The sequence below is a fragment of the Pituophis catenifer genome, unplaced genomic scaffold (genome assembly GCF_029215685.1).
Source record: "Pituophis catenifer annectens isolate HBS135680 unplaced genomic scaffold, rPitCat1.0.hap2 SCAF_3, whole genome shotgun sequence".
Classification (NCBI taxonomy): Eukaryota; Metazoa; Chordata; class Lepidosauria; order Squamata; family Colubridae; genus Pituophis; species Pituophis catenifer.
Genome location: NW_027256883.1, coordinates 20,935,046 through 20,958,291, shown reverse-complemented (window position 1 = coordinate 20,958,291; position 23,246 = coordinate 20,935,046). Strand labels below are relative to the sequence as shown.

General features: G+C 38.6%; 1 protein-coding gene across 1 annotated transcript in view; it reads right to left on the bottom strand.

Moving 5' to 3' along the window:
- Positions 1-23,246, bottom strand: part of CSMD3 (CUB and Sushi multiple domains 3) — a 700,075-nt gene that overhangs the window by 437,707 nt on the left and 239,122 nt on the right. Inside the window, exon 5 of the mRNA XM_070942050.1 lies at positions 659-866. Within this exon, the coding sequence (XP_070798151.1) occupies positions 659-866 (208 nt within the window). The remainder of the gene's footprint in view (positions 1-658; positions 867-23,246) is intronic.

The following is a 23,246-nucleotide window of genomic DNA, read 5'->3' as shown; positions in this document are numbered from 1 at the left end:
ACTCTAAAATAAATTTACAAAAGCATATCCAGTGCAAAAAATCTTCAGTAAACCAAAACAAAGTTAAAATGACATCGCTAAACTTCAACAAACAGCTTCAAGTAGGAATCATTTATTCGGTTCCAACTACAGGCAGTCCTTGATTTACAGTAATTTGTTTGGCAACAGTTTGAAGTATTAATAGCACTGAAAAAACAAGTAACTGGTCGTCACATGTATGACTGTCACATGGTCATATGATCAAAACTTGGGCACTTGGCAACCAATGTATTTACAATGGCTGTAGCATTTTAGGATTATATAATTGCTAGTTGTGATCTTCTGGTTTTCCAACAAGCAATGCCAATGGGTGAAGTCAAATTTGCTTAATGACTGCATAGTTCACTTAACAACTGCAGTGATTTGCTTAACAACTCACATAACTTACAACTTATGACATAAATGTTGTAAAATTGAACACTTAACAATCACCTTACGTAGCAATGGAAATTCTGATTCCAACTGTGGTCATAATTTGAGAGCTACTTATATTGTTTTACCTAAGCTCACTAAAAGTCTTGTTCGGATGTTTACATGAAACCATGGAAAAATCATACACCTTTGTGCTATTATCCAGAAGGAATTTGCTGCCATTTTTAATACAAATGATTTTACTTACCATATTGTGGGTGGTTCAGAACCTTCTATTTCCAGGTAATCGTATTTCTCTTCCATATGAAAATCCGTAAAGATGAGTGAGATGGTGTCTCCAGGTTCTGCCACAATTGTCCATGTACAGTCTGCATTATTATGGTACTCATTTGGAAAATTAGGACTAGAGATGACACCACTGGATCCCCTCATTGTTCCTCCGCATGCATCTTCCGCTATCAAAAAAACCCAAACAAATGGGAAGTATCTATTAGAAAAAAAATATCTGGAAACGGGTCTTTACTAGCATATGACAATGTAATTAACTTAAGGGCTGCAGGAAGAAGAGAGTAATATAAACAAGGCTTACTTCATCAACTTTTCTAAGAATCAGCTTTGTTAGCATCCTTTTTCCCCACCAGCATAATTTTACAGCTATTTTATAATATGCAAAAAAATGGGAAGCAACAGACATTTATTCCCCTCTCAACTGTTTCTCTTCTTCCTTATTGTCTTAAGAATTAAAATCTAATGTTGCTTATCTTCCTCTTGCTTCCATTCTTTTGTGCCAAATATTTTAGACAGTCATATTCGGGTCTTATAAGAGTGGCGCAGTGGCCTAGGGGTAGAGCTCCTGCCTCACAATCAGGAGGCTGTGAGTTGGTAGTGGCAAGTATTTCCTCTCTGGACACTATGAGTAAATATCAGCTGTGAACCCTGCATTGGCGACAGGAAGGGCATCCAGCCAGTAAATACTCAGCTCCATTCAGTTGCCCAGACTCCACCCCAATGCAAGGGATTATGGGGTCATTAAAAGACAAAAAAAATATTTGGGTCTTATAAAATAAGATATATTTGTTGTGGTTGTTAACTACATGTACGACATTCTATTAATCTTGTTCCCAGAGTCAAAGTAAAATAAATACATCTCAATGGGGCAAAAGTAAAAAGTCTAAAAAGATATTAGGCTGAATTGAACACAACAAATATGGTCTGGTTATCTTTGGCTCATGGAACAGTTGTTTTACAGCTGACAGCAGATATTTCAACTTGTTATTCAGAACACATTAATGAAGTATGATGATGAATAGATATAGAATCCATCTATTATTTGGCAAGGTTAATCCCCAAGTAATTCTTCAACATTTGCATTCAATGTTAGTCACGATGTTACTTTCAGTTGAACTACTTTGGCTCTAATCTTCTAATTTAATTGGTCTGATATCAACAAACACATGCCAGGCCTATGCTTATCAGTACATTTCCAAGCTTGATTTTATTGAATGAAGTCTCACTGAATTTAATATGCCTTATTCCATAATTTTGCCTTTTATGCATTTAGTCAATGTGATGAAAAGTGAGATAGTGATGTTCCCAATTTTGTACCAACTCCTCCAAATTATAACTATGTTAAACTGAGCAAAAAACATACATTGGATACTTGGTCGTATTGTGTGGATTGATTTGAATGCAGGCAACAGAATAAAGTTTTTCCCTGATTACTATTAGGCACGTTAATAGGAAAGGTGGCCATTTACCTTCCAGATAGCCTAATCTTAATATGCAGGACAAGAGTATGTCTGTTGTCTATTAATAATCTTGGCGTAGCAATTGGCAACTGACAACTAGACCCAAACAATCAACAGCTAGCTTAATTTCAGCTGTGCCATTATCTGCTGATTCAAGTAAAACTGCAGAGAAGGGTTTTCTACTAATTTGTTAAAAGAGATCTTGGCTGAGGTATATTATTATTTATTTATTTATTTATTTATTTATTTATTTATTTATTTATTTATTTATTTATTTATTTTATTGAATTTGTATACCGCCCTACTCCCGAAGGACTCAGGGCGGTGAATAGCCATAGAATAAAACATATAACTACAAAATTTAAAATAAAATAAAATGAATTAAATAATTTGGCTGAAAATTTAAAACCCCAATAATTTAAAAACAAATTTAAAATTTCCATTTAAAAAGGGGAAAAACTTAGGTCAGGCCAGCTTGATGAAATAAGAACGTCTTGAGCGCGCGACGGAAGGAATCCTCCGTATCTCTGGGGGGAGCTCATTCCAGATAGTAGGTGCCCCCACAGAGAAGGCTCTCCCCCTGGGGGTCGCCAGTCGACATTGTTTGGCCAACGGCACCCGGAGGAGCCCCTCTCTATGGGAGCGTACTGGTCGGTGGGAGGCTATTGGTGGTAGCAGGCGGTCCCGTAAGTAACCAGGTCCTAAGCCATGGAGCGCTCTAAAGGTGATAACCAAGACCTTGAAGTGCACTCAGAAGACCACTGGGAGCCAGTGCATCTCGCGCAGGAGAGGTGTTACATGGGAGCGCCATGTCGCTCCCATTACCACCTACGCGGCGGCCGCACTCTGCACCAGTTGGAGCCTCCGAGTGCTCCTCAAGGGGAGCCCCATGTAGAGAGCGTTACAGTAGTCCAGATGGGAGGTGATGAGGGCAAGAGTGACCGTGCGTAGGAAGTCCCGATCTAGAAAGGGACGCAACTGGCAGATCAGGAGAACCTGATGAAAAATCCTCCCGGTCACGGCTGTCAAGTGCTCTTCTAAAGACAGCCGTGAATCCAGGAGGACACCCAAGTTGCGAGCCCTTTCCGTGAAGGCCAATGATTCACTCCCAATAGTCAACGATGGCACCAGCTGACTATATCGGGACGTCGGAAACCACAGCCACTCGGTCTTGGATAGGTTGAGCCTGAGCCTGTTTCTCCCCATCCAGATCCGTACGGCCTCCAGGCACCGGGACATCACTTCAAGGGCATTGTTGGAGTGGTCTGGAGTGGAAATGTACAACTGGGTGTCGTCAGCATTCTGGTGATACTCCATCCCGAAACCACGAATGATCTCGCCCAGTGGCTTTACATAAATGTTGAACAGAAGGGACGAGAGGACCGATCCTTGTGGCACCCCACATATAAGGGGCCTCGGGGTCAACCTCTGCCCCCCTGTCAACACAGACTGCGACCGGTCAGAGAGAAAGGAGGAGAACCACAGTAGTACGGTGCCTCCCACCCCCAACTCTTCCAACCGGTGCAGCATGATACCATGGTCGATGGTATCAAAAGCTGCTGAGAGATCTAACAGGACCAGGACAGAGGAGCACCCCCTGTTCCGAGCCCTCCAGAGATCATCCACCAATGCGACCAGTGCCGTTTCTGTGCTGTACTCAGGCCTGAAGCCCGACTGGAATGGATCTAGATACGTCGTTTCATCCAGGTACTGCGGGAGCTGTCGCGCAACCACGCTCTCAACAACCTTCGCCACAAAGCGAAGGTTGGAGACTGGACGATAATTAGCCAATACTGCTGGGTCCAGGGAAGGCTTCTTGAGGAGAGGTCTCACTACCGCCTCTTTCAAGGCGGCGGGAAAGACACCCTCGCCCAGTGAAGCATTTATAATCCCCTGGAGCCAGCCTCGCGTCACCTCCTGGGAAGCCAGCACTAACCAGGAGGGACACGGGTCCAACAAACATGTGGTCACATTCAGTTTACCCAGATATGTCTTGTCACTAGCCCTACAAGATCTGGCAGATTTATTATGTAGATTTATAACAGAGGAAGATTTTAAACTAAGCTATGCCAGCAAACTGGGTAACAAAACACTTTGTGTTGACCATGTCAACTAATGGAATATCCTCTGGAAAATGGGAATTTCAGAATTTTTCATTGGTCTTAGGTGAAACCCATACCCAGGAGAAAAGGCCACAGCAGAGTCAGAACATGGCAAAACAGACTGTTTTGACATCCAGCAAGAATGTGTGACAATAAGTATATTCTCTCCATATTTATTCTATATATATATGCTGACTGAATATTGAGAGAGACCATATTGGAATCTGTGGCAATGCTTTTCCCTATGACACTCTATGAAAGGGCTGTCAAACTTGCGGCCCATAGGTCAGATGGGTCATGTGCTGGCCACACCCATGCCCAGTTTAGCAAAGGGGAAACAAGTCATGATACATCACGTGATGAAGCTGTGACGACGCGAGTTTGACACCCCTACTCTATGGAAATGAAAGTACCATAGATTTTAAAGAAGCAAGCTAGAAAGAATATTGACACTTCTGAACACTAGTGTTGGAAAAAAGTCAAGAAGAGCATTGATACCCAGGATATTAGAACAGATCAATCCAAATATTTCAATCAAGATATACAGGACAAGGCTTAAGTGGTTCTATTTTGGACCATTATGTGAAGACCCAGTTTCCATAATACTGGAAAAGATGGAAAGGAAAAGAAAAGGATGACCAGCAGCGATATGGATTGACTCAATTACAGCGGTAATGGCTGTACTCTTAGAAGACTGCTGAGGCTCTGAATTAGTTGAAAAAAATACCTTGTACCTGACATGAAAATTTAATAGAGTATACTGTAGCAGCAGCATGCAGGCTTCTTTTTAATCCCATAATGGATAGAAATGTGTGTTAAAAAAGCTTCCACTTTAATCTCAGAACAGTGTCCATCTCATATAACAAAATGCTTTCAAGGATCTAGTCTCCTTTAATTTTTGTGAAAGCATAATTATGCAGAGAACTTAAAATTCAGGCCTTCAGAATTTGACTTCTCACTATCACTTTTCTCAGAAATTACAACTAGGACTTGACCTATTCTGAACAGACCTTCAGCTAAATTATAGAGATTGCTTAGTAAGACTTTTTTTTTTCCCCATCTCTCTGTGTTCTGCCAATATTTAGCAGCCAGGATACATTTTCCTCTGAGAGAATTAACAGCAATGCCAATTGAGAATGAAAAGTAGAAAGTATGTTAGAGAGAAAAGATTTTTTTTTCTATACAACTTAAAATCAAACCTGATGAAAAGAAATTTTGTTCAAAAGGAGGAAGTCATATAAAATAAGTTATTCTTTTCTTTCTTTCTGAAAAGGCCTACTTCTCATGCCCATCACATATCCAATCTCATAGTGAACTTTCTGGATATCTCAGAACATAAGTAGGTTGATCCTAAATCCAGCAGCAATCAGTACAACTCATGTAAACTTACTGAAAAACTTTGCTTCCAACAACAGTTACATTTTTATCAGTCTAGAATAGAATAGAATAGTCTAGAATAGAATAGTTCTAGAATAGAATGGAATAGAATAGAATAGAATAGAATAGAATAGAATAGAATAGAATAGAATTTTTTATTGGCCAAGTGTGATAGGACACACAAGGAATTTGTCTTTGGTGCATATGCTCTCAGTGTACATAAAAAGACAAGATACACTTGTCAAGAATCACAGGGCACAACACCCAGTGACAGTCATACGGTACAGCAATTCTAAACAGAATGGAATGGAGCAGAGCGGAATGGAACGAAACGGAACAGAACAGGAGTTGTTTAGACAAGTGTCCATATTATATGGCTAACAAAGGCCAGGTCTATTCTTTTTGTATTAGTAACAGATGTACTTCGTTCCTAGCCTCCACTGATAAAAATACAAAGCCATCACCAACACCACTGATAAACCCACCACTGAAATATGTTCTACAGGTAATACAAAGTTCAAGAGGACTATAAACTACTATAAACCTAATCCTCTGGAAACAATATAATACCACTAGGACATGTGGAAAACCAATGTCCACATCAGACAGTTTCAATATACACCCCATAATTTTCACTATGTTTATAATTTTTAGAAGAAGGCTACACTTTCTTAAAACAATGCCCCTGCCCTTTTCGGATTAATCTTCAGCCTTTTCAAATTATTATTTCTGTACTTTCTCGAGATCACAGTGAATTCTCAGTTCCTTACAGCTCTTAGTTCTTTCAAAGTTTTCTTCTTGATTATTAATGCATCTCTATGTGTTTCTATCAATGTACCATAAAATCCTCATTACAACTTATTAATAGGATTTTGCACCTGCAAAAACAATCTTGATACGATTGAATACATGATCGCACCATCTGCATATCAGAGAAAGCACCATATGAAACTAATGGCCTTCTTGTACATCTCATGTCAAAATCATTTTATTTATAAAATACCGGATGGAGGAATCAACACCAATGCACTATTAAATGCTCTGGACTGTGATGATATAAATGTAAAACCAAAAGTTGTTTGCAATGCAAAGAAAGAAATAATTCTGTGCAATTAAAGCTTTCAAATCATCTCTCACAGGCTGTATAAAACTTTAAAGTTTTAATCACTAAGAGCAATTATAATCTGTCATTTGCAGATTATACATATAAACCCAAATTTGAGCAGAGACAAGGTTTTACAATTTTGGTCACTCTTAATAATTTGAGTTTAACATTTCAAATAATTACTCTATTACTGAATACATTAAATATTCATATATTCATAACTTGTGTGAGCTCTTCCCATGGTCCAGATTAATGTATTATAGAAAAAAAAAATTAAAAGTCCTTCTATGAAAGAATAAGCATCCATCACTTCATATACACATTCCTCTTAGTGGATAAATATGAGCATCTTGAGTTTTTTTCCCCATCAGTTATAGAATCCCTAAGAACAGAGCTGCAATAAATCTTGGTTTATAAATACAAAGGTTCATAAATGTAAACGAATAAATCACAAATGCAGTCTGCACAGGAAATCAGCAAGTTGCATAACTGTTCCAGCTTCCTTTTAGTTGATTTCAGAGTGTCTATGTTCTTAATATGGCTGATGAATCTCCCAAGTAATTAAGAAAATGCCACTAATTCAGAGGTTGGTCACATGAGTCACCTTCTCCCCCAAAAGCAAAACATTTATTTATTTATTTATTTATTTATTTATTTATTTATTTATTTATTTATTTATTTATTTATTTATTTTATTTTATTTATTTGTCAAGCATATATAACAGATAAAAGTATAAAACATGATTATGAGTACATGAAATGGATACGAATAAAAAGGGACAATAGGACAGGGACGGTAGGCACGCTGGTGCGCTTATGCATGCCCCTTACAGACCTCTTAGGAATGGGGTGAGGTCCACGGTAGACAGTCTAAGGTTAAAGTTTTGGGGGTTTGGGGAAGAAACCACAGAGTCAGGTAATGTTCTGCCCCAGCTACGGACCCCAAAGGACGCAGCACACACAAAGCCCGTTCAAACCCTAATTTACTGAACAAACCAGTCTTTTACAACAACAGCTGTTAATTAATTGCATAATAATATGAATAATAACTGAAAACTTACTATGGTTGGCAGAATGCCCAGAAGCAATTTGCAGGAAGCTGATAAGATAAGCAAGACAAGACACGAAGGTATGTGAACTAAGTTGTTCCCTGCGAATTGCTTCAGTCGGCGTTCCTCCTTAAATAGGCTAAGGGAGTGGCCAATTAGCCCCAAGTCTTACTCTCAAGGAGACCTCCTCCTGAGGAGCCACTCCCACCTTTTGGCAGCTCTGCACGCCCATGCATCGTGAAGAGGCTCGTCCTCTTCGTCCTCTTCACTTAAGGGAGCTTCTGGAGGTTCTGAAGGCCCTGGCTAAATCCCCACCTCTGGCACCACATCTTCTCCAGCCTCCTCATTGTCCAACTCAACTGACAGCTGCACAGGTTGCTGGCGCAGCACCACACCAGCCTCCTCACTGTCTGAATCAGCTACTAGCTGCACAGGCCGTGTACGGGCCACAACAGGTAGTGCATTCCAGGCATTGACCACTCTGTTGCTGAAGTCATATTTTCTGCAATTGAGTTTGGAGCTGTTTACTTTAAGTTTGTATCTATTGCTTTCTCATGAACAAACTGAAGTAGTTGAAGCTGAAGTAGTCATTGACAGGTAGGACATTGTAGCAGATAATTTTATGTACTACGCTTAGATCAGACCTAAGGCGGTGTAGTTCTATTTATTTATTATTTATTTATTTTTCAGATTTCTATACCGCCCTTCTCCTTTCGGACTCAGGGCAGTGAACAACCAAAATAAAACATTTGTACATAAAAGTTAAAATAGATTTAAAATAATTAAATAAAGTTTGGCCCATAATTTAAAACATTTCAATTAAAATCAATGTCAAATTTTAAAAACCAACCATAAAATCAGGACAGCCCGGCTAACTGAAAAAAAATAGGTTTGAAGGGCCCAACGAAAAGTCCGGAAGTCTGGGATCACTTGTATCTCTGGGGGTAGATTGTTTCAGAGGGTAGGTGCCACCACAGAGAAGGCTCTCCCCCTGGGGGTCACCAGCCGGCATTGTCTGGCCGACGGCACCCTCAGGAGGCCCTCTCTGTGGGAGCGAACTGGCCGGTGGGAGGCAATTGGTGGCAGAAGGCGGTCCCGTAAGTACCCCGGCCCTAAGCCATGGAGCGCTTTAAAGGTGATCACCAACACCTTGAGGCGCACCCGGAAGTCCACCGGAAGCCAATGAAGCTCGTGCAGGAGAGGAGTCACATGGGAGCGTGTCGCTCCCATAATCCCCCATGTGGCCGCATTCTGCACCAGTTGGAACCTCCGGGTGCATCCCAAGGGGAGCCCCATGTAGAGAGTGTTACAATAGTCCAGATGAGAAGTGATGAGTGCTTGAGTGACCGTGCGTAGGGAGTCCCGATCCAGAAAGGGGCGCAACTGGCATATCAGGCAAACCTGATAGAACACCCCCCTGGCCATGGCCGTCATATGCTCTTCTAAAGACAGCCGTGTGTCCAGGAGGATGCCCAAGTTGCAGGCCCTTTCCATGGGGGCCAATGATTCACCCCCAATAACCAGCGATGGTGCCAGCTGGCTATACCGGGACGCCGGCAGCCACAGCCACTCGGTCTTGGAAGGGTTGAGTCGAAGCCTGTTTCTCCCCATCCAGACCCACACATTAGACCCGTTGTCTAATGACTTAATTAATTAACTAACTAATGACTAAAGACAACATGACTTGTGAGAAACTTATTTGAAATCCAGTGAGTTTACATACATTATTTTGATACACTCATATAAGAGCGCATAAACAGAGACCTTGGTGAAATTAGTAAAAACTGATATTTGGCGATCTTCTGGGATTCAGGCCACTTTAATTGTTAAAAGTCTTAATCATGGGAGGGGTGAAACATGCAGTTTCTTATGTACCAAAACACTAATGCATGCAATGCCATTAATGCATTAATATAGAATTCTCATTTCCTATGTCACTGATGTACATGCCAACACAACATTCTCATTTCCACCAACAGTATTTTGAAAAGGTATTTTACATGAAAGCATAGAAAAATAATTATATGTGGCCACTTTATGAAAGTTTAACTTTGGCAGGAGCTTAGTTGCCTTTGCCATTGACAGATGCAACAAAGAAATTCTGACCTAAAAGGCAGATATGTTTGTTGTTGTTGTTAAGGATGAACATCTGTCTTCGCAGTGCTTCTTCCTGGACAAGACATTGTTAGTCTGCTCAGGGAAGACTGACTCCAGCAGCCCCTATTTTATACAAAGGTTTCATTTCCCTTAAGATTGAACAGCATGAAGCTGATAAATGGAACAAGCTACAATTAAGCTTTCCCAAACTGGTAAGATAAATGAATTGCCACCATTAATGTATACACTGATTGATTGCGCAAGGACTATCAAGTCAGTGTCAACTCTTTGCGAACACATGGCTAGACTCTTTTTTTTTTCAGTCTATCTATATCTGGTCCTAGAGAATCAACCTTTAATCTGATCTGAAATGATGCAATGACATATATTACAAATGATGTATTAAATATATATTACAACAATGCATGACAGACTCAAAGAATGCATATGATCTGAAATTTTGCAAGAATCTGACTATTATAAAATGATAGTTTATGCTTGGTATCCTAAAGAATAAGGAAGATGATCTTGACTGAGACAGGCTAGATACATTTTTTCCCCCACCTGTAAACCAAGCTGCCTCTTCTCAGACAATTGACCAGGATGGGAGCATTCCTCCTATCTCCCAAGGTCATTCTCATGTACCATTATAGTTATTTACTTGTATTTATTTGTATCTGTTATTGATAAAAATCAAAAATAAATGAAGTTGATCCTTTTATAGCATTCCACAGCTAAAAACAAATAAGGGTATGATCCTTTAGAAAACGCAAATCAAATTAATCAGGAGATCTGGCAGATTCCAAGGAAACATTCCATGGTTGCTGTATTGAATCACCATTTTAAACTGATATCTATAAACATCAGGATAACTCTGCTCACTGCCAGGAGTTCGATCCTGACCAGTTCAAAATTGACTCAACTTTCCATCCTTTCGAGTTCGGTAAAATGAGCACCCAGATTGTTGGAGGCAATATACTGACTCCGTAAAACACATAGAGAAGGTGTAAAGCATTATAAAGTGGTATATAAGTCTAAGTGCTATTGCTATCATATTTGCTTCTTTAACATACAGATTGATTAGGCTGTTGTAATGATTCCTTGCTGAAAATTAGATTTGGTAATTAATGAGAAAATGTAGTTTCTGACATGATTTTAAAGGGCACACAATGAAATCAGAGCTAGGCAAAACATTTCTCAAAAATGAAAACAGTTCCCAAAATTACAAATTCCCATCCTTAGTAAGCTATCTTATCCTTCATATTCTTTCTGTGCCAACTACTAATAATAATATTGTGGGAAGCCTTTTCATTATTAAAAAAAAAATGGATTATTTACTATACTGACAATTTAGAAATAAGAGAGTGAGTATAATATATTTACAAAGGGAGAAGCCTCCTTTGCCAAAATGAATGAATGAATGTAGGCAATTATGAAAAACAGGAAAAGATGGGTATGCTATCTAGAAGGGTATGCATAGGTCTGTGTATATGTATATGTTTGTATATACACATCTGCATAGGAGTCTATTCCAGAAACAAACCATGATTTTCAGATGTTTCCTACTGGACATATTTTGAATGTACTTTGAATGTTGTACTTTATTGCTCTGATTGGACATTATTGTTTATCTTGCAATTGGATTGTTGAATTCTCTTATTTAAGCCAACAGACCCAAAGGTGCTTTTTCAAAAGGCAACTGGACTATGTTTTTTTCCTTGAAGATGTTTCGCTTTTCATCCAAGAAGCTTCTTCTGACTGAATGGTGGAAGATGGAAGGATTTATATTCCTTACAGTCATCTGACTGTTAGCCCTATTTCTGAGAGTTGTTGAGGCCACTTGGAGGTTTATCTGTGCTCTCAGGGTCACCTGAATGGGGAAAATGGGTGTGGAACCTTCTTGGAGAATTGCTATAGATATCTAGGCCAGGGGTCTCCAACCTTGGCAACTTAAAGACTTGTGGACTTCAAATCCCAGAATTCCCAAATTCCCAAAGCTGGCTGAAGAATTCTGGGAATTGAAGTCCACAAGTTTTAAAGTTGTCATGGTTGGAGACTCCTGATCTACTCTAATAGAGTTAAGAAGGCTTGGATGAGTAGGATGTTTTGGGTGAAATCCTGGAGTGAAGCAGCAGATATTTAAGGAGAATGCAGCATATATAGGGTCATAATAAGGCTAACAACCATTGGAAAAGTACTCTGATGGTGACTAGTGATAAATATCTAGTTATTTGCCTTTCTCTGGACCTAACTACACAGACCCAATCTAATTCAGTCTCAGTTTTGTTTCACTGTACTAAAATGGGTAGTAGCTTTAATAAAACAAAGTGAGATTACCCCTCCTCACCCTTTTCCATTGTTTTTCTTCATTGATTACAAAATGACTATAAAGTTAAAAAGGACATTCTCAACCATCCCAAATATAGTTCATTTGCTTATTTGAGGGAATGAGTTCTTCTGTTTGTTCTGAACTGTCACACTACTGCATGCTAGATGCCACACTGAAGATGGCATTTAATTTTGTTGTACAAAGTGCAATGACAATAAACTAAACTAAACTAAACTAAACTAAACTAAACTAAACTAAACTAAACTAAACTAAACTAAACTAAACTAGATATATGTGTACATACAGTAAATTAATAGAAATATTTGATATTCTGCTTTAAGGTTTCTTCTAACCTTCAGTGTAGGACCTACCTGCTAGTAGTTAAATTCTCTATGTCCCTCCATCTTTTCTTTTTAAAAAAATACTGAACAAGCATGGCTAGAAGAGTTAGATAGTTAGAGAACCAGTCAGACTACTTATCAGAAGTTCACCAATTCTTATGGAGAGGAAATGGCCCAGGTAGAACACAACCAAAATTGGCTGGAATCATCCAACGCATGTTCTTCTAGCAGCTGCAGTTCCTGGTTCAGCATGCTCAAGATCACCAACCTCTTGATCACCTCTTAAGTTAGCCATGAAAAGTTAAAGGAAAGGGTCAACACATATTTTGAGCAAGTGACATAAATGTCCCATATTCCCCAAATTAATTTTGGAGATCCATTACTAATTGTGTAGGTTAGTGTTTCTCAACCAATGATACCTCAGGTGACAGTCCTTTAGTCATTTAGATGGGAAGCAGACCGGAGGCATTTCTACTCACAACAGTTTGTTTAGTTAAATAAGTGACTGACTAGATGCTTTTATTGTGTTACTTAAATTTTATTTTATTTTTATTTTACTATTTTATTTTTATTTTACTATTTTATTTTATTACTATTTTATTTTATTTTATTTTATTTTATAAAATAAAATAAAATAAAATAAAATAAAATAAAATAAAATAAAATAAAATAAAATGGCAATGGTTGTCCAACAATATATCTCTTGCCCAACAACTCACATCCAAAACAATAGCTTGTTCTCCATTGTAGATAAAGCTGGATAAACATCAACTGATACACTTGGACCCTTAATTTTTGGAACTACTTCTAATTTTAGGAACTACTTCCCATTATTGTTAAAATAAACCTCTCCTTGCTGGATTTCTTTGAACTGCCAATGGAAGAAGACTTAAGGTTAGCCCCTTAATGTTTTCAGACTTCTGCCCACTCCCAAAATGTTGCCCCACTAATTGTAACTCAACTGAGTTATAAGCCAGTAATTCATGTAATTTGAAAAAAATCATACTGTCATGCAGGGGTGAAATTCAGCAGGTTCTGACAAGTTCTACCAGTAGCGGAAATTGTGAGCAGTTTGGAGAACTGGTAGCGGAAAGTTTGAGTAGTTCGGAGAACCGGCAAATACCACCTCTGGCTGGCCCCAGAGTGGGATGGGAATTTAATTTAATTTAATATTTAAATTTATATACCACCCTTCTCTCGAAGGACTCAGGGCGTGAACAGCCAGAAGTAAAAAACATCAAATACAAAATTTAAAAACAATTTAAAAATAAATTAAACATTTTGGCCCGAGAGTTAAAATCCCCCATTAAAAATCCAAATTAAAATACACAATTGGAGAGATTAGACCAGCCTGACTTGATGAAATAAAAAGGTTTTGAGGGCCTGACGGAAAGTACGTAAATCCGGAATCGGAATGGAGATTTTGCAATATCCTTGTTCCAGGAGTAGAGAGGGAATGGGGATTTTGCAGTATCTTTCCCCTGCCAGACCTACCAAGCCACGCCCACAGAACCGGTAGTAAAAAAAAAATAGATTTCACTACTGCTGTCATGGGTCTTTATCTGTCACTGTGAGAGATGCACACTGGATGAGTGTCCTTAGGAATACCACTAAGTAAGGTTCACATTGAACTTTATGGCTCCTTGGATGGGACTTTCAGAGCAGAACTAATGAATGTGGCTTACATTAAAAGATATTATATGTGTTTCCTTTCTCCCTATGCTGTGAGAATTGCATTGAATATATCTATCATTTATCCTCTAACCCTTCCATAATCCCAGTCATATTCTATTGTTTTTCATATCTCATCAATGATAACATTGCTGTACTCCAATTCCTGGCCAAACTAGATCAGACAAAGTTTATCCTCATTCTGAAGCCACATGACCTCATATCACGCAGAGATGCAGATGCTTAGACCAAAAACTATTTTTTCTTCTCCATTATCATTCCATTATCCAGCTCCCTGGAAGGTAAGGTACTGATGGATTTCATGCAGTTGAGTTAATATGTGTCTCCTTCAAAATGAAAAGAAAAGCAGATAGACTCAAGTGAAGTAAATGGGAAAAAAAACCCTCATACTAATCTTTCTTAGTTTAGTTGGTCTGTTACATAGTTGCTCTTTGCTTTTCAAATTAAATCAGAAAAAAAAGTCAATTGAACCAAAGCAAGCCAACAGAATATAGATTTTGCTGGGCAAAAAAATATGATAATACAAGACCATCATCACAATTATTATGACTTAACCAGCACAGCAGAGTACATGTATCCTTTCAATGCTCTTTGTACTAGCTTCTAGAATGCCTTTGAAGTTGTCAGAACTCACCATTTATATAAAGGTATCTGGATCTCAAGATCAACAGAAGATCAACAGAAGACTTTGCTTAGTATGATGGACCAAAACCATGGAGCCACCCATCTTTCTTCACATTTTTAATTAGAATACCTATAGCTAAGTTGAATAAGGTTGAGGCTACAAAAATCATCACACTATATGGCAGTAAAGGGCAGTAACAAAGTGTATAACTTTTTGATGAAATCTAGTGGTTCTACAGGTTTTTTTTGTTTTGTTTTTTTGTTTTTTTTGTTCTCAAGAGATTTGTCCTGAATTCCAATTTCCCATGGCAGAATATCTACAACTTTTTATGCATTCTGGTTTGTCTGAATCCATAACAAATAAATTGATCCAGCCTTGGAATGGTAAAACATATGGAATGGCATTGATTGAGCCTTAGAATGATAACACATATATCTCAAATGTCTTGTTATGACTTGGAAACACATCTTATTTCCCATTTTGGACACGTCCCTGTAAATTTAAACAGAAAAGAACCATAATATGTCCAACAATTTGCTTCTCAATTGATCGTTTATCATTTAGGTAGTAAACACTAAACTTATCTTATTTTAAGCTGAGAAACCATTTATATATCTTGCAGTCTGTGCCATGAAAAATAAAAATAAACAAAAAAGGGAAAAAAAGAAGAATCTCTGTTGGATTTTCATAATGTTGTGAATTAAGAATTGCTGCATGCAAACATTTGCATCATGATATTGTATTGGTTTAAGGTGATAATCCTCTAAATCAATGTTTCTCAGCTTTAACATCTCTAAGATGTGTGAACTCCAATGCCTAGAATTCCCCAGCCTCTGCAAACATTAAGGAATCAAAGGAAACAGGATTTATCCATAGTTTGTCAAAATCCAATATTAAGTGTTCAGGAAGAAGTGTCTGTTCCATGCAGCTAGATACTTTTTTTCTATTGTCTCTTATAAAAAAATCTGTCTTTGGGGACCTGACACTATTGTAGCTCTTCATACCACAGTAGCCAAGACACAAAACTCTGCAGATGGAATTGAAATGTAGAAAATTGGTACTTGGCGTCCTTCTTTTTGCAGTTGTTCCATTTTCCCCACAAGTAAAATAATTTTATACTAATAAATGCAAACTGCACACTACAGAAAACTGCAATGCCCCAGGTTTGCATATCTATTTTAGTACCTTGAAAAATGGATTGAAATGAATCCCCTCTAGATGCTATGAAAGGGCTTTAATTGCATGAATCAAAATTGATATTCTCTTTTAAGCGCAAATGCCACACAAAAGTGGCAATCATCTGTGCACAAATCATCCTGAAAGTGTTTGTCAAATTACAGAAGGAATGTTGGAATTCATCTTAAGGTGTGGAATTTATGTTATTTTCTGTGTATAATGAATATATGTTTAGGATTGGTGTATTATGTGAACCTAACCATGGTATGAATGTAATCAATTGAAGGCTTATTCATAATCCACAGTTAAACAATTCATGGTGTATCATTCCTACTGTTAGTCACTTCCTGGTGGCTGATCCCTCCCTCCCTTTTAACAAAAAAAAAAAAAAAATCATGGTCACACTGAAGTTGAACAAATGACCTTAAAAAGGGTAAGTCTGCTCAGTCAATAAGTGTGCCTTAGAGAATAACACATTTCTTTTGATATATAGCACATTTTCACAGTTAGTTTTCTGAAGTTCACTTGTAGAACATATGCTTGATATATCAATGATGCCAAAGTCCATCCGCTATAGACCTGGGATTAATTTGGAGTCTTGAGAGCTGCTTGTAGATATCCCTGAGAAGCTAATTAATTGCCAGTGAAGATCTGAAATGTTTTTTCTATTCTTACAAAATGTCCATTCTTACAAAACCCTGCCATATGGATCCCTCCAGTACTATTTTGCTGTCTGAACATACTTTCTATTCAGAAATAGAAGGTCTGCTCCCAGGAGGAAGGGAGCAGTGAATGGCGTCCTACAGGCCATGTAGCAAAGGCCAATATTTTATTTTAGATATTCCAGACTTAAGAATTTGAACTGATACATAATTCGAAAAACTGTGATGTTAAAATGCACACAAGGTAGGATTTTCCAGCATATGAAAATGAGTAATACTTGAGCAGAGGATCTAAAAAACAAAAAACCTTGAAAGGAAAATCATTATTTTGGTTGTCAGCTGAGCTCAATATAAGGGATGGCCATTTCCACCAGATATGGAATTGCTCAGCTATTATTATTCCCTCCCCCCCCCAAAAAAAAAACAAAAACAAAAAAAAACAACCCAGCATCAGCATGTTGGCACCTAGATTATGATTATCAGAGCTTTGGTAGCAGAATGCTATTTTAAGTCTCGCAGAAGAATGGAACATGCAGAAGCGCCTTCAACATCATGGCAGCCAAAGTTGAAGAGTGGAGACAGCTAGAAAGATGAACTGACAATCAAGTGCCATACCTTGTATCTGAGTGGCAAATGGCTTCATAAAAAGTTGTTGTATCAGAGGCTGGAAAGAACTGATATATAAAACACATGCCTGTCAAGTATTAACGGATGTGTGCAGTTTCAAATTTCAGATTTTTTTTTCCAAACACAGAAGAAAAAAAACCATCAAAAATATTTAGCCTAAGTCAGCTCTGAATCAATGTTTTCTTTCCCCTTCTAGCTGAAGTACAACATCAATGGTTTTGCGTCTTCTTTCATGATTCCATTGTTGTCAATGTTGTTGTTTCTTTGACACAGTTGAAATAGCTTCTAGATTGAATAGGAATTATAATTATTATAATTATCACTATTAAATAGTGTGTCAGGTTTAAAGGATGGACTGTCTGAATTAATTAATTAATGTTGGAGCATTAATGTTCAATTTGTTCCCTTTTTTTAAGTGACATTAAAGTCATACAAGCTCTTCAACGGTATATTGTGAAACTGTGAAGGTTAATATTTGTCTCTTTTGCTACCTACTGGAAGCAGCTGTGACTTTAATCGCTTCATTTGTCTTCATCTGTTGCAAAAAAAATTTCTTTGTGAGCTAAAAGGTTAACTCAGCACATAAAATCTTTGAAAGCTGCAGAGATAACTATTTTAACTAAGATGCCAGCTGTTTATCATTAGCATGTCATTATTTAATGTCTGTGATCACCCAGAACAAAGTTTTGACTGTACAAGAATGTCTTTTACTCCAAAATCAACTCTATTATAATTATTTTGTCACTGCCTCCTGATATTACCTTATTTTCATTGTGTCTCACTTACTAGCATGGCTATAAATATTGCTGTCTCTGTCTCCTGGCCTTATTTTTGATAATATATTCTAAAGGAAATCCTGTCACAAATGTAACAACAGTAATAATGATGTAAGCTCACTGCCATTTGGCTAGCAGAGCTATAAAAAAAATGGATCCCCCCCCCCAACTTTTGAATAGCTAACATCAAAAGATATGACTTTAACTTTTATCAGTCATTTGAAAGACCAATAGTCTGGTGTTATAATTGTTAATATATTTTATTTCCATTTTTCATATGGCTTTGAAGATAACATGACTTTGGGTCTACATCAGTGGTGGGTTTCAAAATTTTTTACAATCGATTATGTGGGTGTGGCTTGGTGGGCGTGGCATGGGAAGGTTACTGCAAAATCCCCATTTCCTCCCAATCAGCTGGGACTTGGGAGGCAGAGAATAGATGGGGGTGGGGCCAGTCAGAACTTTTACTACCGGTTCTCCGAACTACTCAAAATTTCTGCTACCGGTTCTCCAGATGTGGTCAGAACCTGCTGAAACCCACCTCTAGTCTACATGTATTAGAATTTTTCTTCTTACAATTTAGCATGAATAACCTAGGGAATGAATGGAAAGGGACGGGAAGAGAAAGGAAGATGCAGGGGGAGGGAAGAGAGAGAGAGGACTGGATCCAATCTGAGTTGGTCATCGGGACCACAGTTTCAAGTTTTCATACTTGTGAAGGAGCCCATCCTCAGGGAACTTATTTCTCTTTCTGAGGACACAGTCTAGAGAGAAAGAAGTTCCCTGAGAATGGGCTCCAGCACGAGTCCGAAAGCATGGAAGATTAACCCTTAACCATAGATATACTATTTTGGCTACACTATTACAGACACGAGGTCATAATGATCGCTCTAGCTGCTGGCCGTAGTCCAGGCACTTGCACTACAATATTGTGAGTAGTGGTTCTGGATCTATTGCTTCCAAAAGGTGCAGAAGACCATTTGAATTTGTTTTTGCTATATAAATTATTGCACGATGTAGATTGTACCCGGTCATCAATTTCATCAGGAGCTTCATGATTGCTGATGTCAGAATCGGTGGTGGCTGTGGGTTCCTCATCGTCCATTACAAAATTTTCATTGCAATATGATTCCACTTCACTCAGATCACTCTCTGCTTCTTCATACCATGTTAGAACAGTTTCTTCCAAGTTTGGGTCACCAAATCACACTCTTTTTGGCAGAAAATGTGGTCCCGACATTATAAAAAATTATATACATTAACAAAGATCTGCGGTCAAAATGACCGCAATTCCAATTCAAACGCCGCTACAGAAAACACCAAATAACTTACGCAAGCACGATCCTGCATACACTCTTATTGGCAGGAAAACAAAAGCTCTATTTTAGAATAGTCCATTTCTAAAAATAGGAGTGTTCCAACCATTTTGGAAAACTGTTGCGGTCACTATGATTGCAGGTCTGTACTTATGGGTTAAAACTCTGGTCCCGGTGGATTGCAGAAATTGGATTCTGCAAAATTATCCTGGGATACATATATTTGCATACATTTGTGCGTCTGAGAGAGAGCTGTTCCAGATGCTCAGTTAGGAAACGTTAGAAAGCAAAGGACAAAATATTACTTCTTACGGCCCAAAATATCTTAAATTGGCACAAATTGTACTTGGAGGAACCAGTCTAGTTCCAGAATACCTTAAATTGATACCGATTGCTAGTTGGAACTAATCTCTCCTTCCCCCCCCCATTCTATTATTTATTATTTAATGTATTTATACTCTACACTTCAGCCAATACCTCTTATAGATTAGTGTGAGTTACAGATCAATACAAAAATGCAGTCCTTCTTATTTGGCTCACAGTGCAAAAAAGAGACAGTAAAAAAATAAAAATCCTATGCAGGCTACCTGTGTTGAAATAAGATGCATCCCCTGCCTATAGAACATTTCTGATAGCGTACAAAACAATTCTGTCAGATGACAAGAATCCAAAGCAATAGCCACTGGGAGCAGAACCTTTTGCTTTGTGGCCAGTTCTCAGGCATCGGGAAATCTTAGGTTGACCATCATTATTTTGCAATAGATCCCATTTAGCATGTGGGAAAGTGAATTGAAAGTCATTGGATAGATGTTCCACATATTCTAAAGAGATAACATGTTTCTACCATGGAATGTGTATTGTAGGAGTACTTTACTTACAACCACTCATTTAATGAGTATTTGAATTTATGATGGTGCTGGAAAAAGTGACTTACAACTGGTCCTTGAGCTTATGGCCACTGTAGCTTCCCCATGGACACATGATCAAAACTCAAGTGCTTGGCAACTGGCATGTATTTATGACAGCTACTGCATCTCATGGTCATGTGATTATCATTCATGACCTTTCTGGTGGGCTTCCAAAAAGCAAAAAACAATGGGAGAAGCCAGGTTTGCTTAACAGCCACTTGATTTGTCCCAAAAGACCGAGTGGCTGTGGCTTCCGGCATCCCGATATAGTCAGCTGGTTCCATCGCTGACCATTGGGGGCGAGATCCTGGCCCCTTCAGAGAGGGCTTGCAACTTGGGTGTTCTCCTGGATGCACGGCTGTCTTTGGAAGATCACATGACGGCCATGGCCAGGGGAGCTTTCTATCGGATTCGCCTGATGCACCAGTTGCGTCCCTTTCTAGACTGGGATGCCCTGCGCATGGTCACTCATGCCCTCATCACGTCCCATCTGGACTACTGCAACACTCTCTAATGGGGCTCCCCTTGAAGAGCACTCAGAGGCTCCAACTGGTCCAGAATGTGGCTGCGTGGGTGGTTATGGGTGTGACTTGCCGCACCCACGTAACACCCCTCCTGCGTGAGCTGCACTGGCTCCTGGTGGTCTTCCGGGTGCGATTCAAGGTGTTGGTTACCACCTTTAAAACACTCCATGGCTTAGGACCGGGATATATATGAGACCGTCTTCTGCCATCAACAACCTCCCACTGGCCAATATGCTCCCACAGAGAGGGGCTCCTCAGGGTGCCATCGGCCAAACAATGTCGACTGGCGACACCCAGGGGGAGAGCCTTCTCTGTGGGGGCACCAGCCCTCTGGAATGAGCTGCCCCTAGAGCTTCGTACTTTTCGCTGTGCCCTTAAGACCCTTTTGTTCCAGCAAGCCGTACTGGCCTAGTACGAATTTTATAATGGGTGTATGTGTGTTTTAATTCGTGGGCCAAATTTTATATATTCAATTTTAATTGGTTTTAAATTTTATAAACCTATGTGTTTTAATATGGCTGTACACCACCCTGAGTCCTTTGGGAGAATAGCAGTATAGAAATCTAATAAACTTCAAACTTTTCAAGAGGCAACTGGACTTTCTGGTTTTTCTTCAAAGAAAAACCAGAAAGTCCAGTTGCCTCTTGAAAAAAGCACCTTTGGGACAACCATGACCTAGATGACTGAGAATCGCTATAGACAGCCACCTGATTTGCTTAACAACTATGGCAGAAAAGATTGTAAAATTGGGCATGACTCACTTAATGACCACACCACTTAGCAACAGAAGTTCTGGCCCCAATTGTGTTCCATTGCCAAAGACCATCTGTATTAAAGGTATAACAGGAAAGTTTCAGCCCTTCTCATATTGTTTGGTTCCACTTCTCATCAGTCCCAACTCATTAAGGCCAATGGTGAAGATAACCTTCCACAGAATATTTCACCTCTGTCTTTTGTTGTCTTTGTTTCTTACCTATTATGGATTACCTTCCTGCCTCTGACTTTCTGGTCTAATTGCTATTCTTGGACTTTTTTCCCCACCCCCTCAAATCACACTGAGTTTAGCCCTTTCTCTCATCCAATAAAAAAAATGATCTGTGTTTGCTCTTGCCAATTTTATTTGTACCTTTACTAATTGCTTGGAATTAAGGCCAGATCAAGATAGTGGGAATAAAATGCAACCAAACCTAGTTTCCTTTTTATTAGGTTGATTGGTTATGTACCTTGAAGTCAGTGTTGACTCTTAACAACTACATAAATAGATTTTTTTCCCATAACTACCTGTTCCTAACTTTACTTTTCAAGTCTTCCAATGGTGCACTCATCGCTACTGTAACTGAAGCTATCCAACCTGTTTAGTTTCTTTGCTTAATGGAAATTGTATTCTCCTGACAACTCCCTATGCTTCTTCCAAATCAGATTTCAATGATTCCTCTCTAGACAAATTTAGAGAGGGAAGCAAAAGACACATATAATGATTCCACTTTCAGTTTCATTAGCAAAACCTTCAATCAATGGACCAATACTAGATGACTTTTACTCCAGAGCAAAAACTTTCCAAAAAGACAGATTTGACAGGTGTTATTTACCTTGACAATACTGTTTATGCTCTGAGAAAGAGCGTATGAGAAGATGGAAAGTTAAATGGAACTAAGCTGACATATGGCAAACTAAGGACAAACACTTCTGATGGACCAGATTATTTTGAAAGTCAGCTCCAGATGGATGTGGGCCAAAATGGGAGGTGGCAGCTAACCTTCATGCTGGCTTCTTCTTGTGAAATTAAGAGAAATGCTTTGCTTCCCTTGGTGCTCAGCCAACTAATGTACATAATCCTGCTGTTATTTCTAATAGAAGGACAGAGGGATATAATTGAACGTAATTAGGGAAAATTATCATATGGTTGGATTTTACATTCCAATGTTGGATTTACTAAAATGGATCAGCATCATGAGGTCAGAAAAATCCAAGTACTAAAAAACATTAAAATATTAAAAATGAACTCAAACTAATATGTATAGTTATGGCAACAGAAAGCTCAGAACAGAGCAATTTCAAAAATGAGAGGGTAAAAAAGGGCCTGACCTCACAGCTGTGAGGATTTCAAACTATCTCTTATTATCATCCAATTCTAATGACTGAAATATGTTAAAATTCAAACTTGCAAATGTAATTTACACAAAGATTAATTTATTAATCTTCTCATCGTTCCCATCACCCATCTCCTTCCACTTATGACTGTATGACTGTAACTTTGTTGCTTGTATCCTTACGATTGATATTGATATTGATTGTTTCCTGATTGTTTATTTGTACCCTATGACTATCATTAAGTGCTGTACCTTATGATTCTTGATGAACATATATTTTCTTTTATGTAC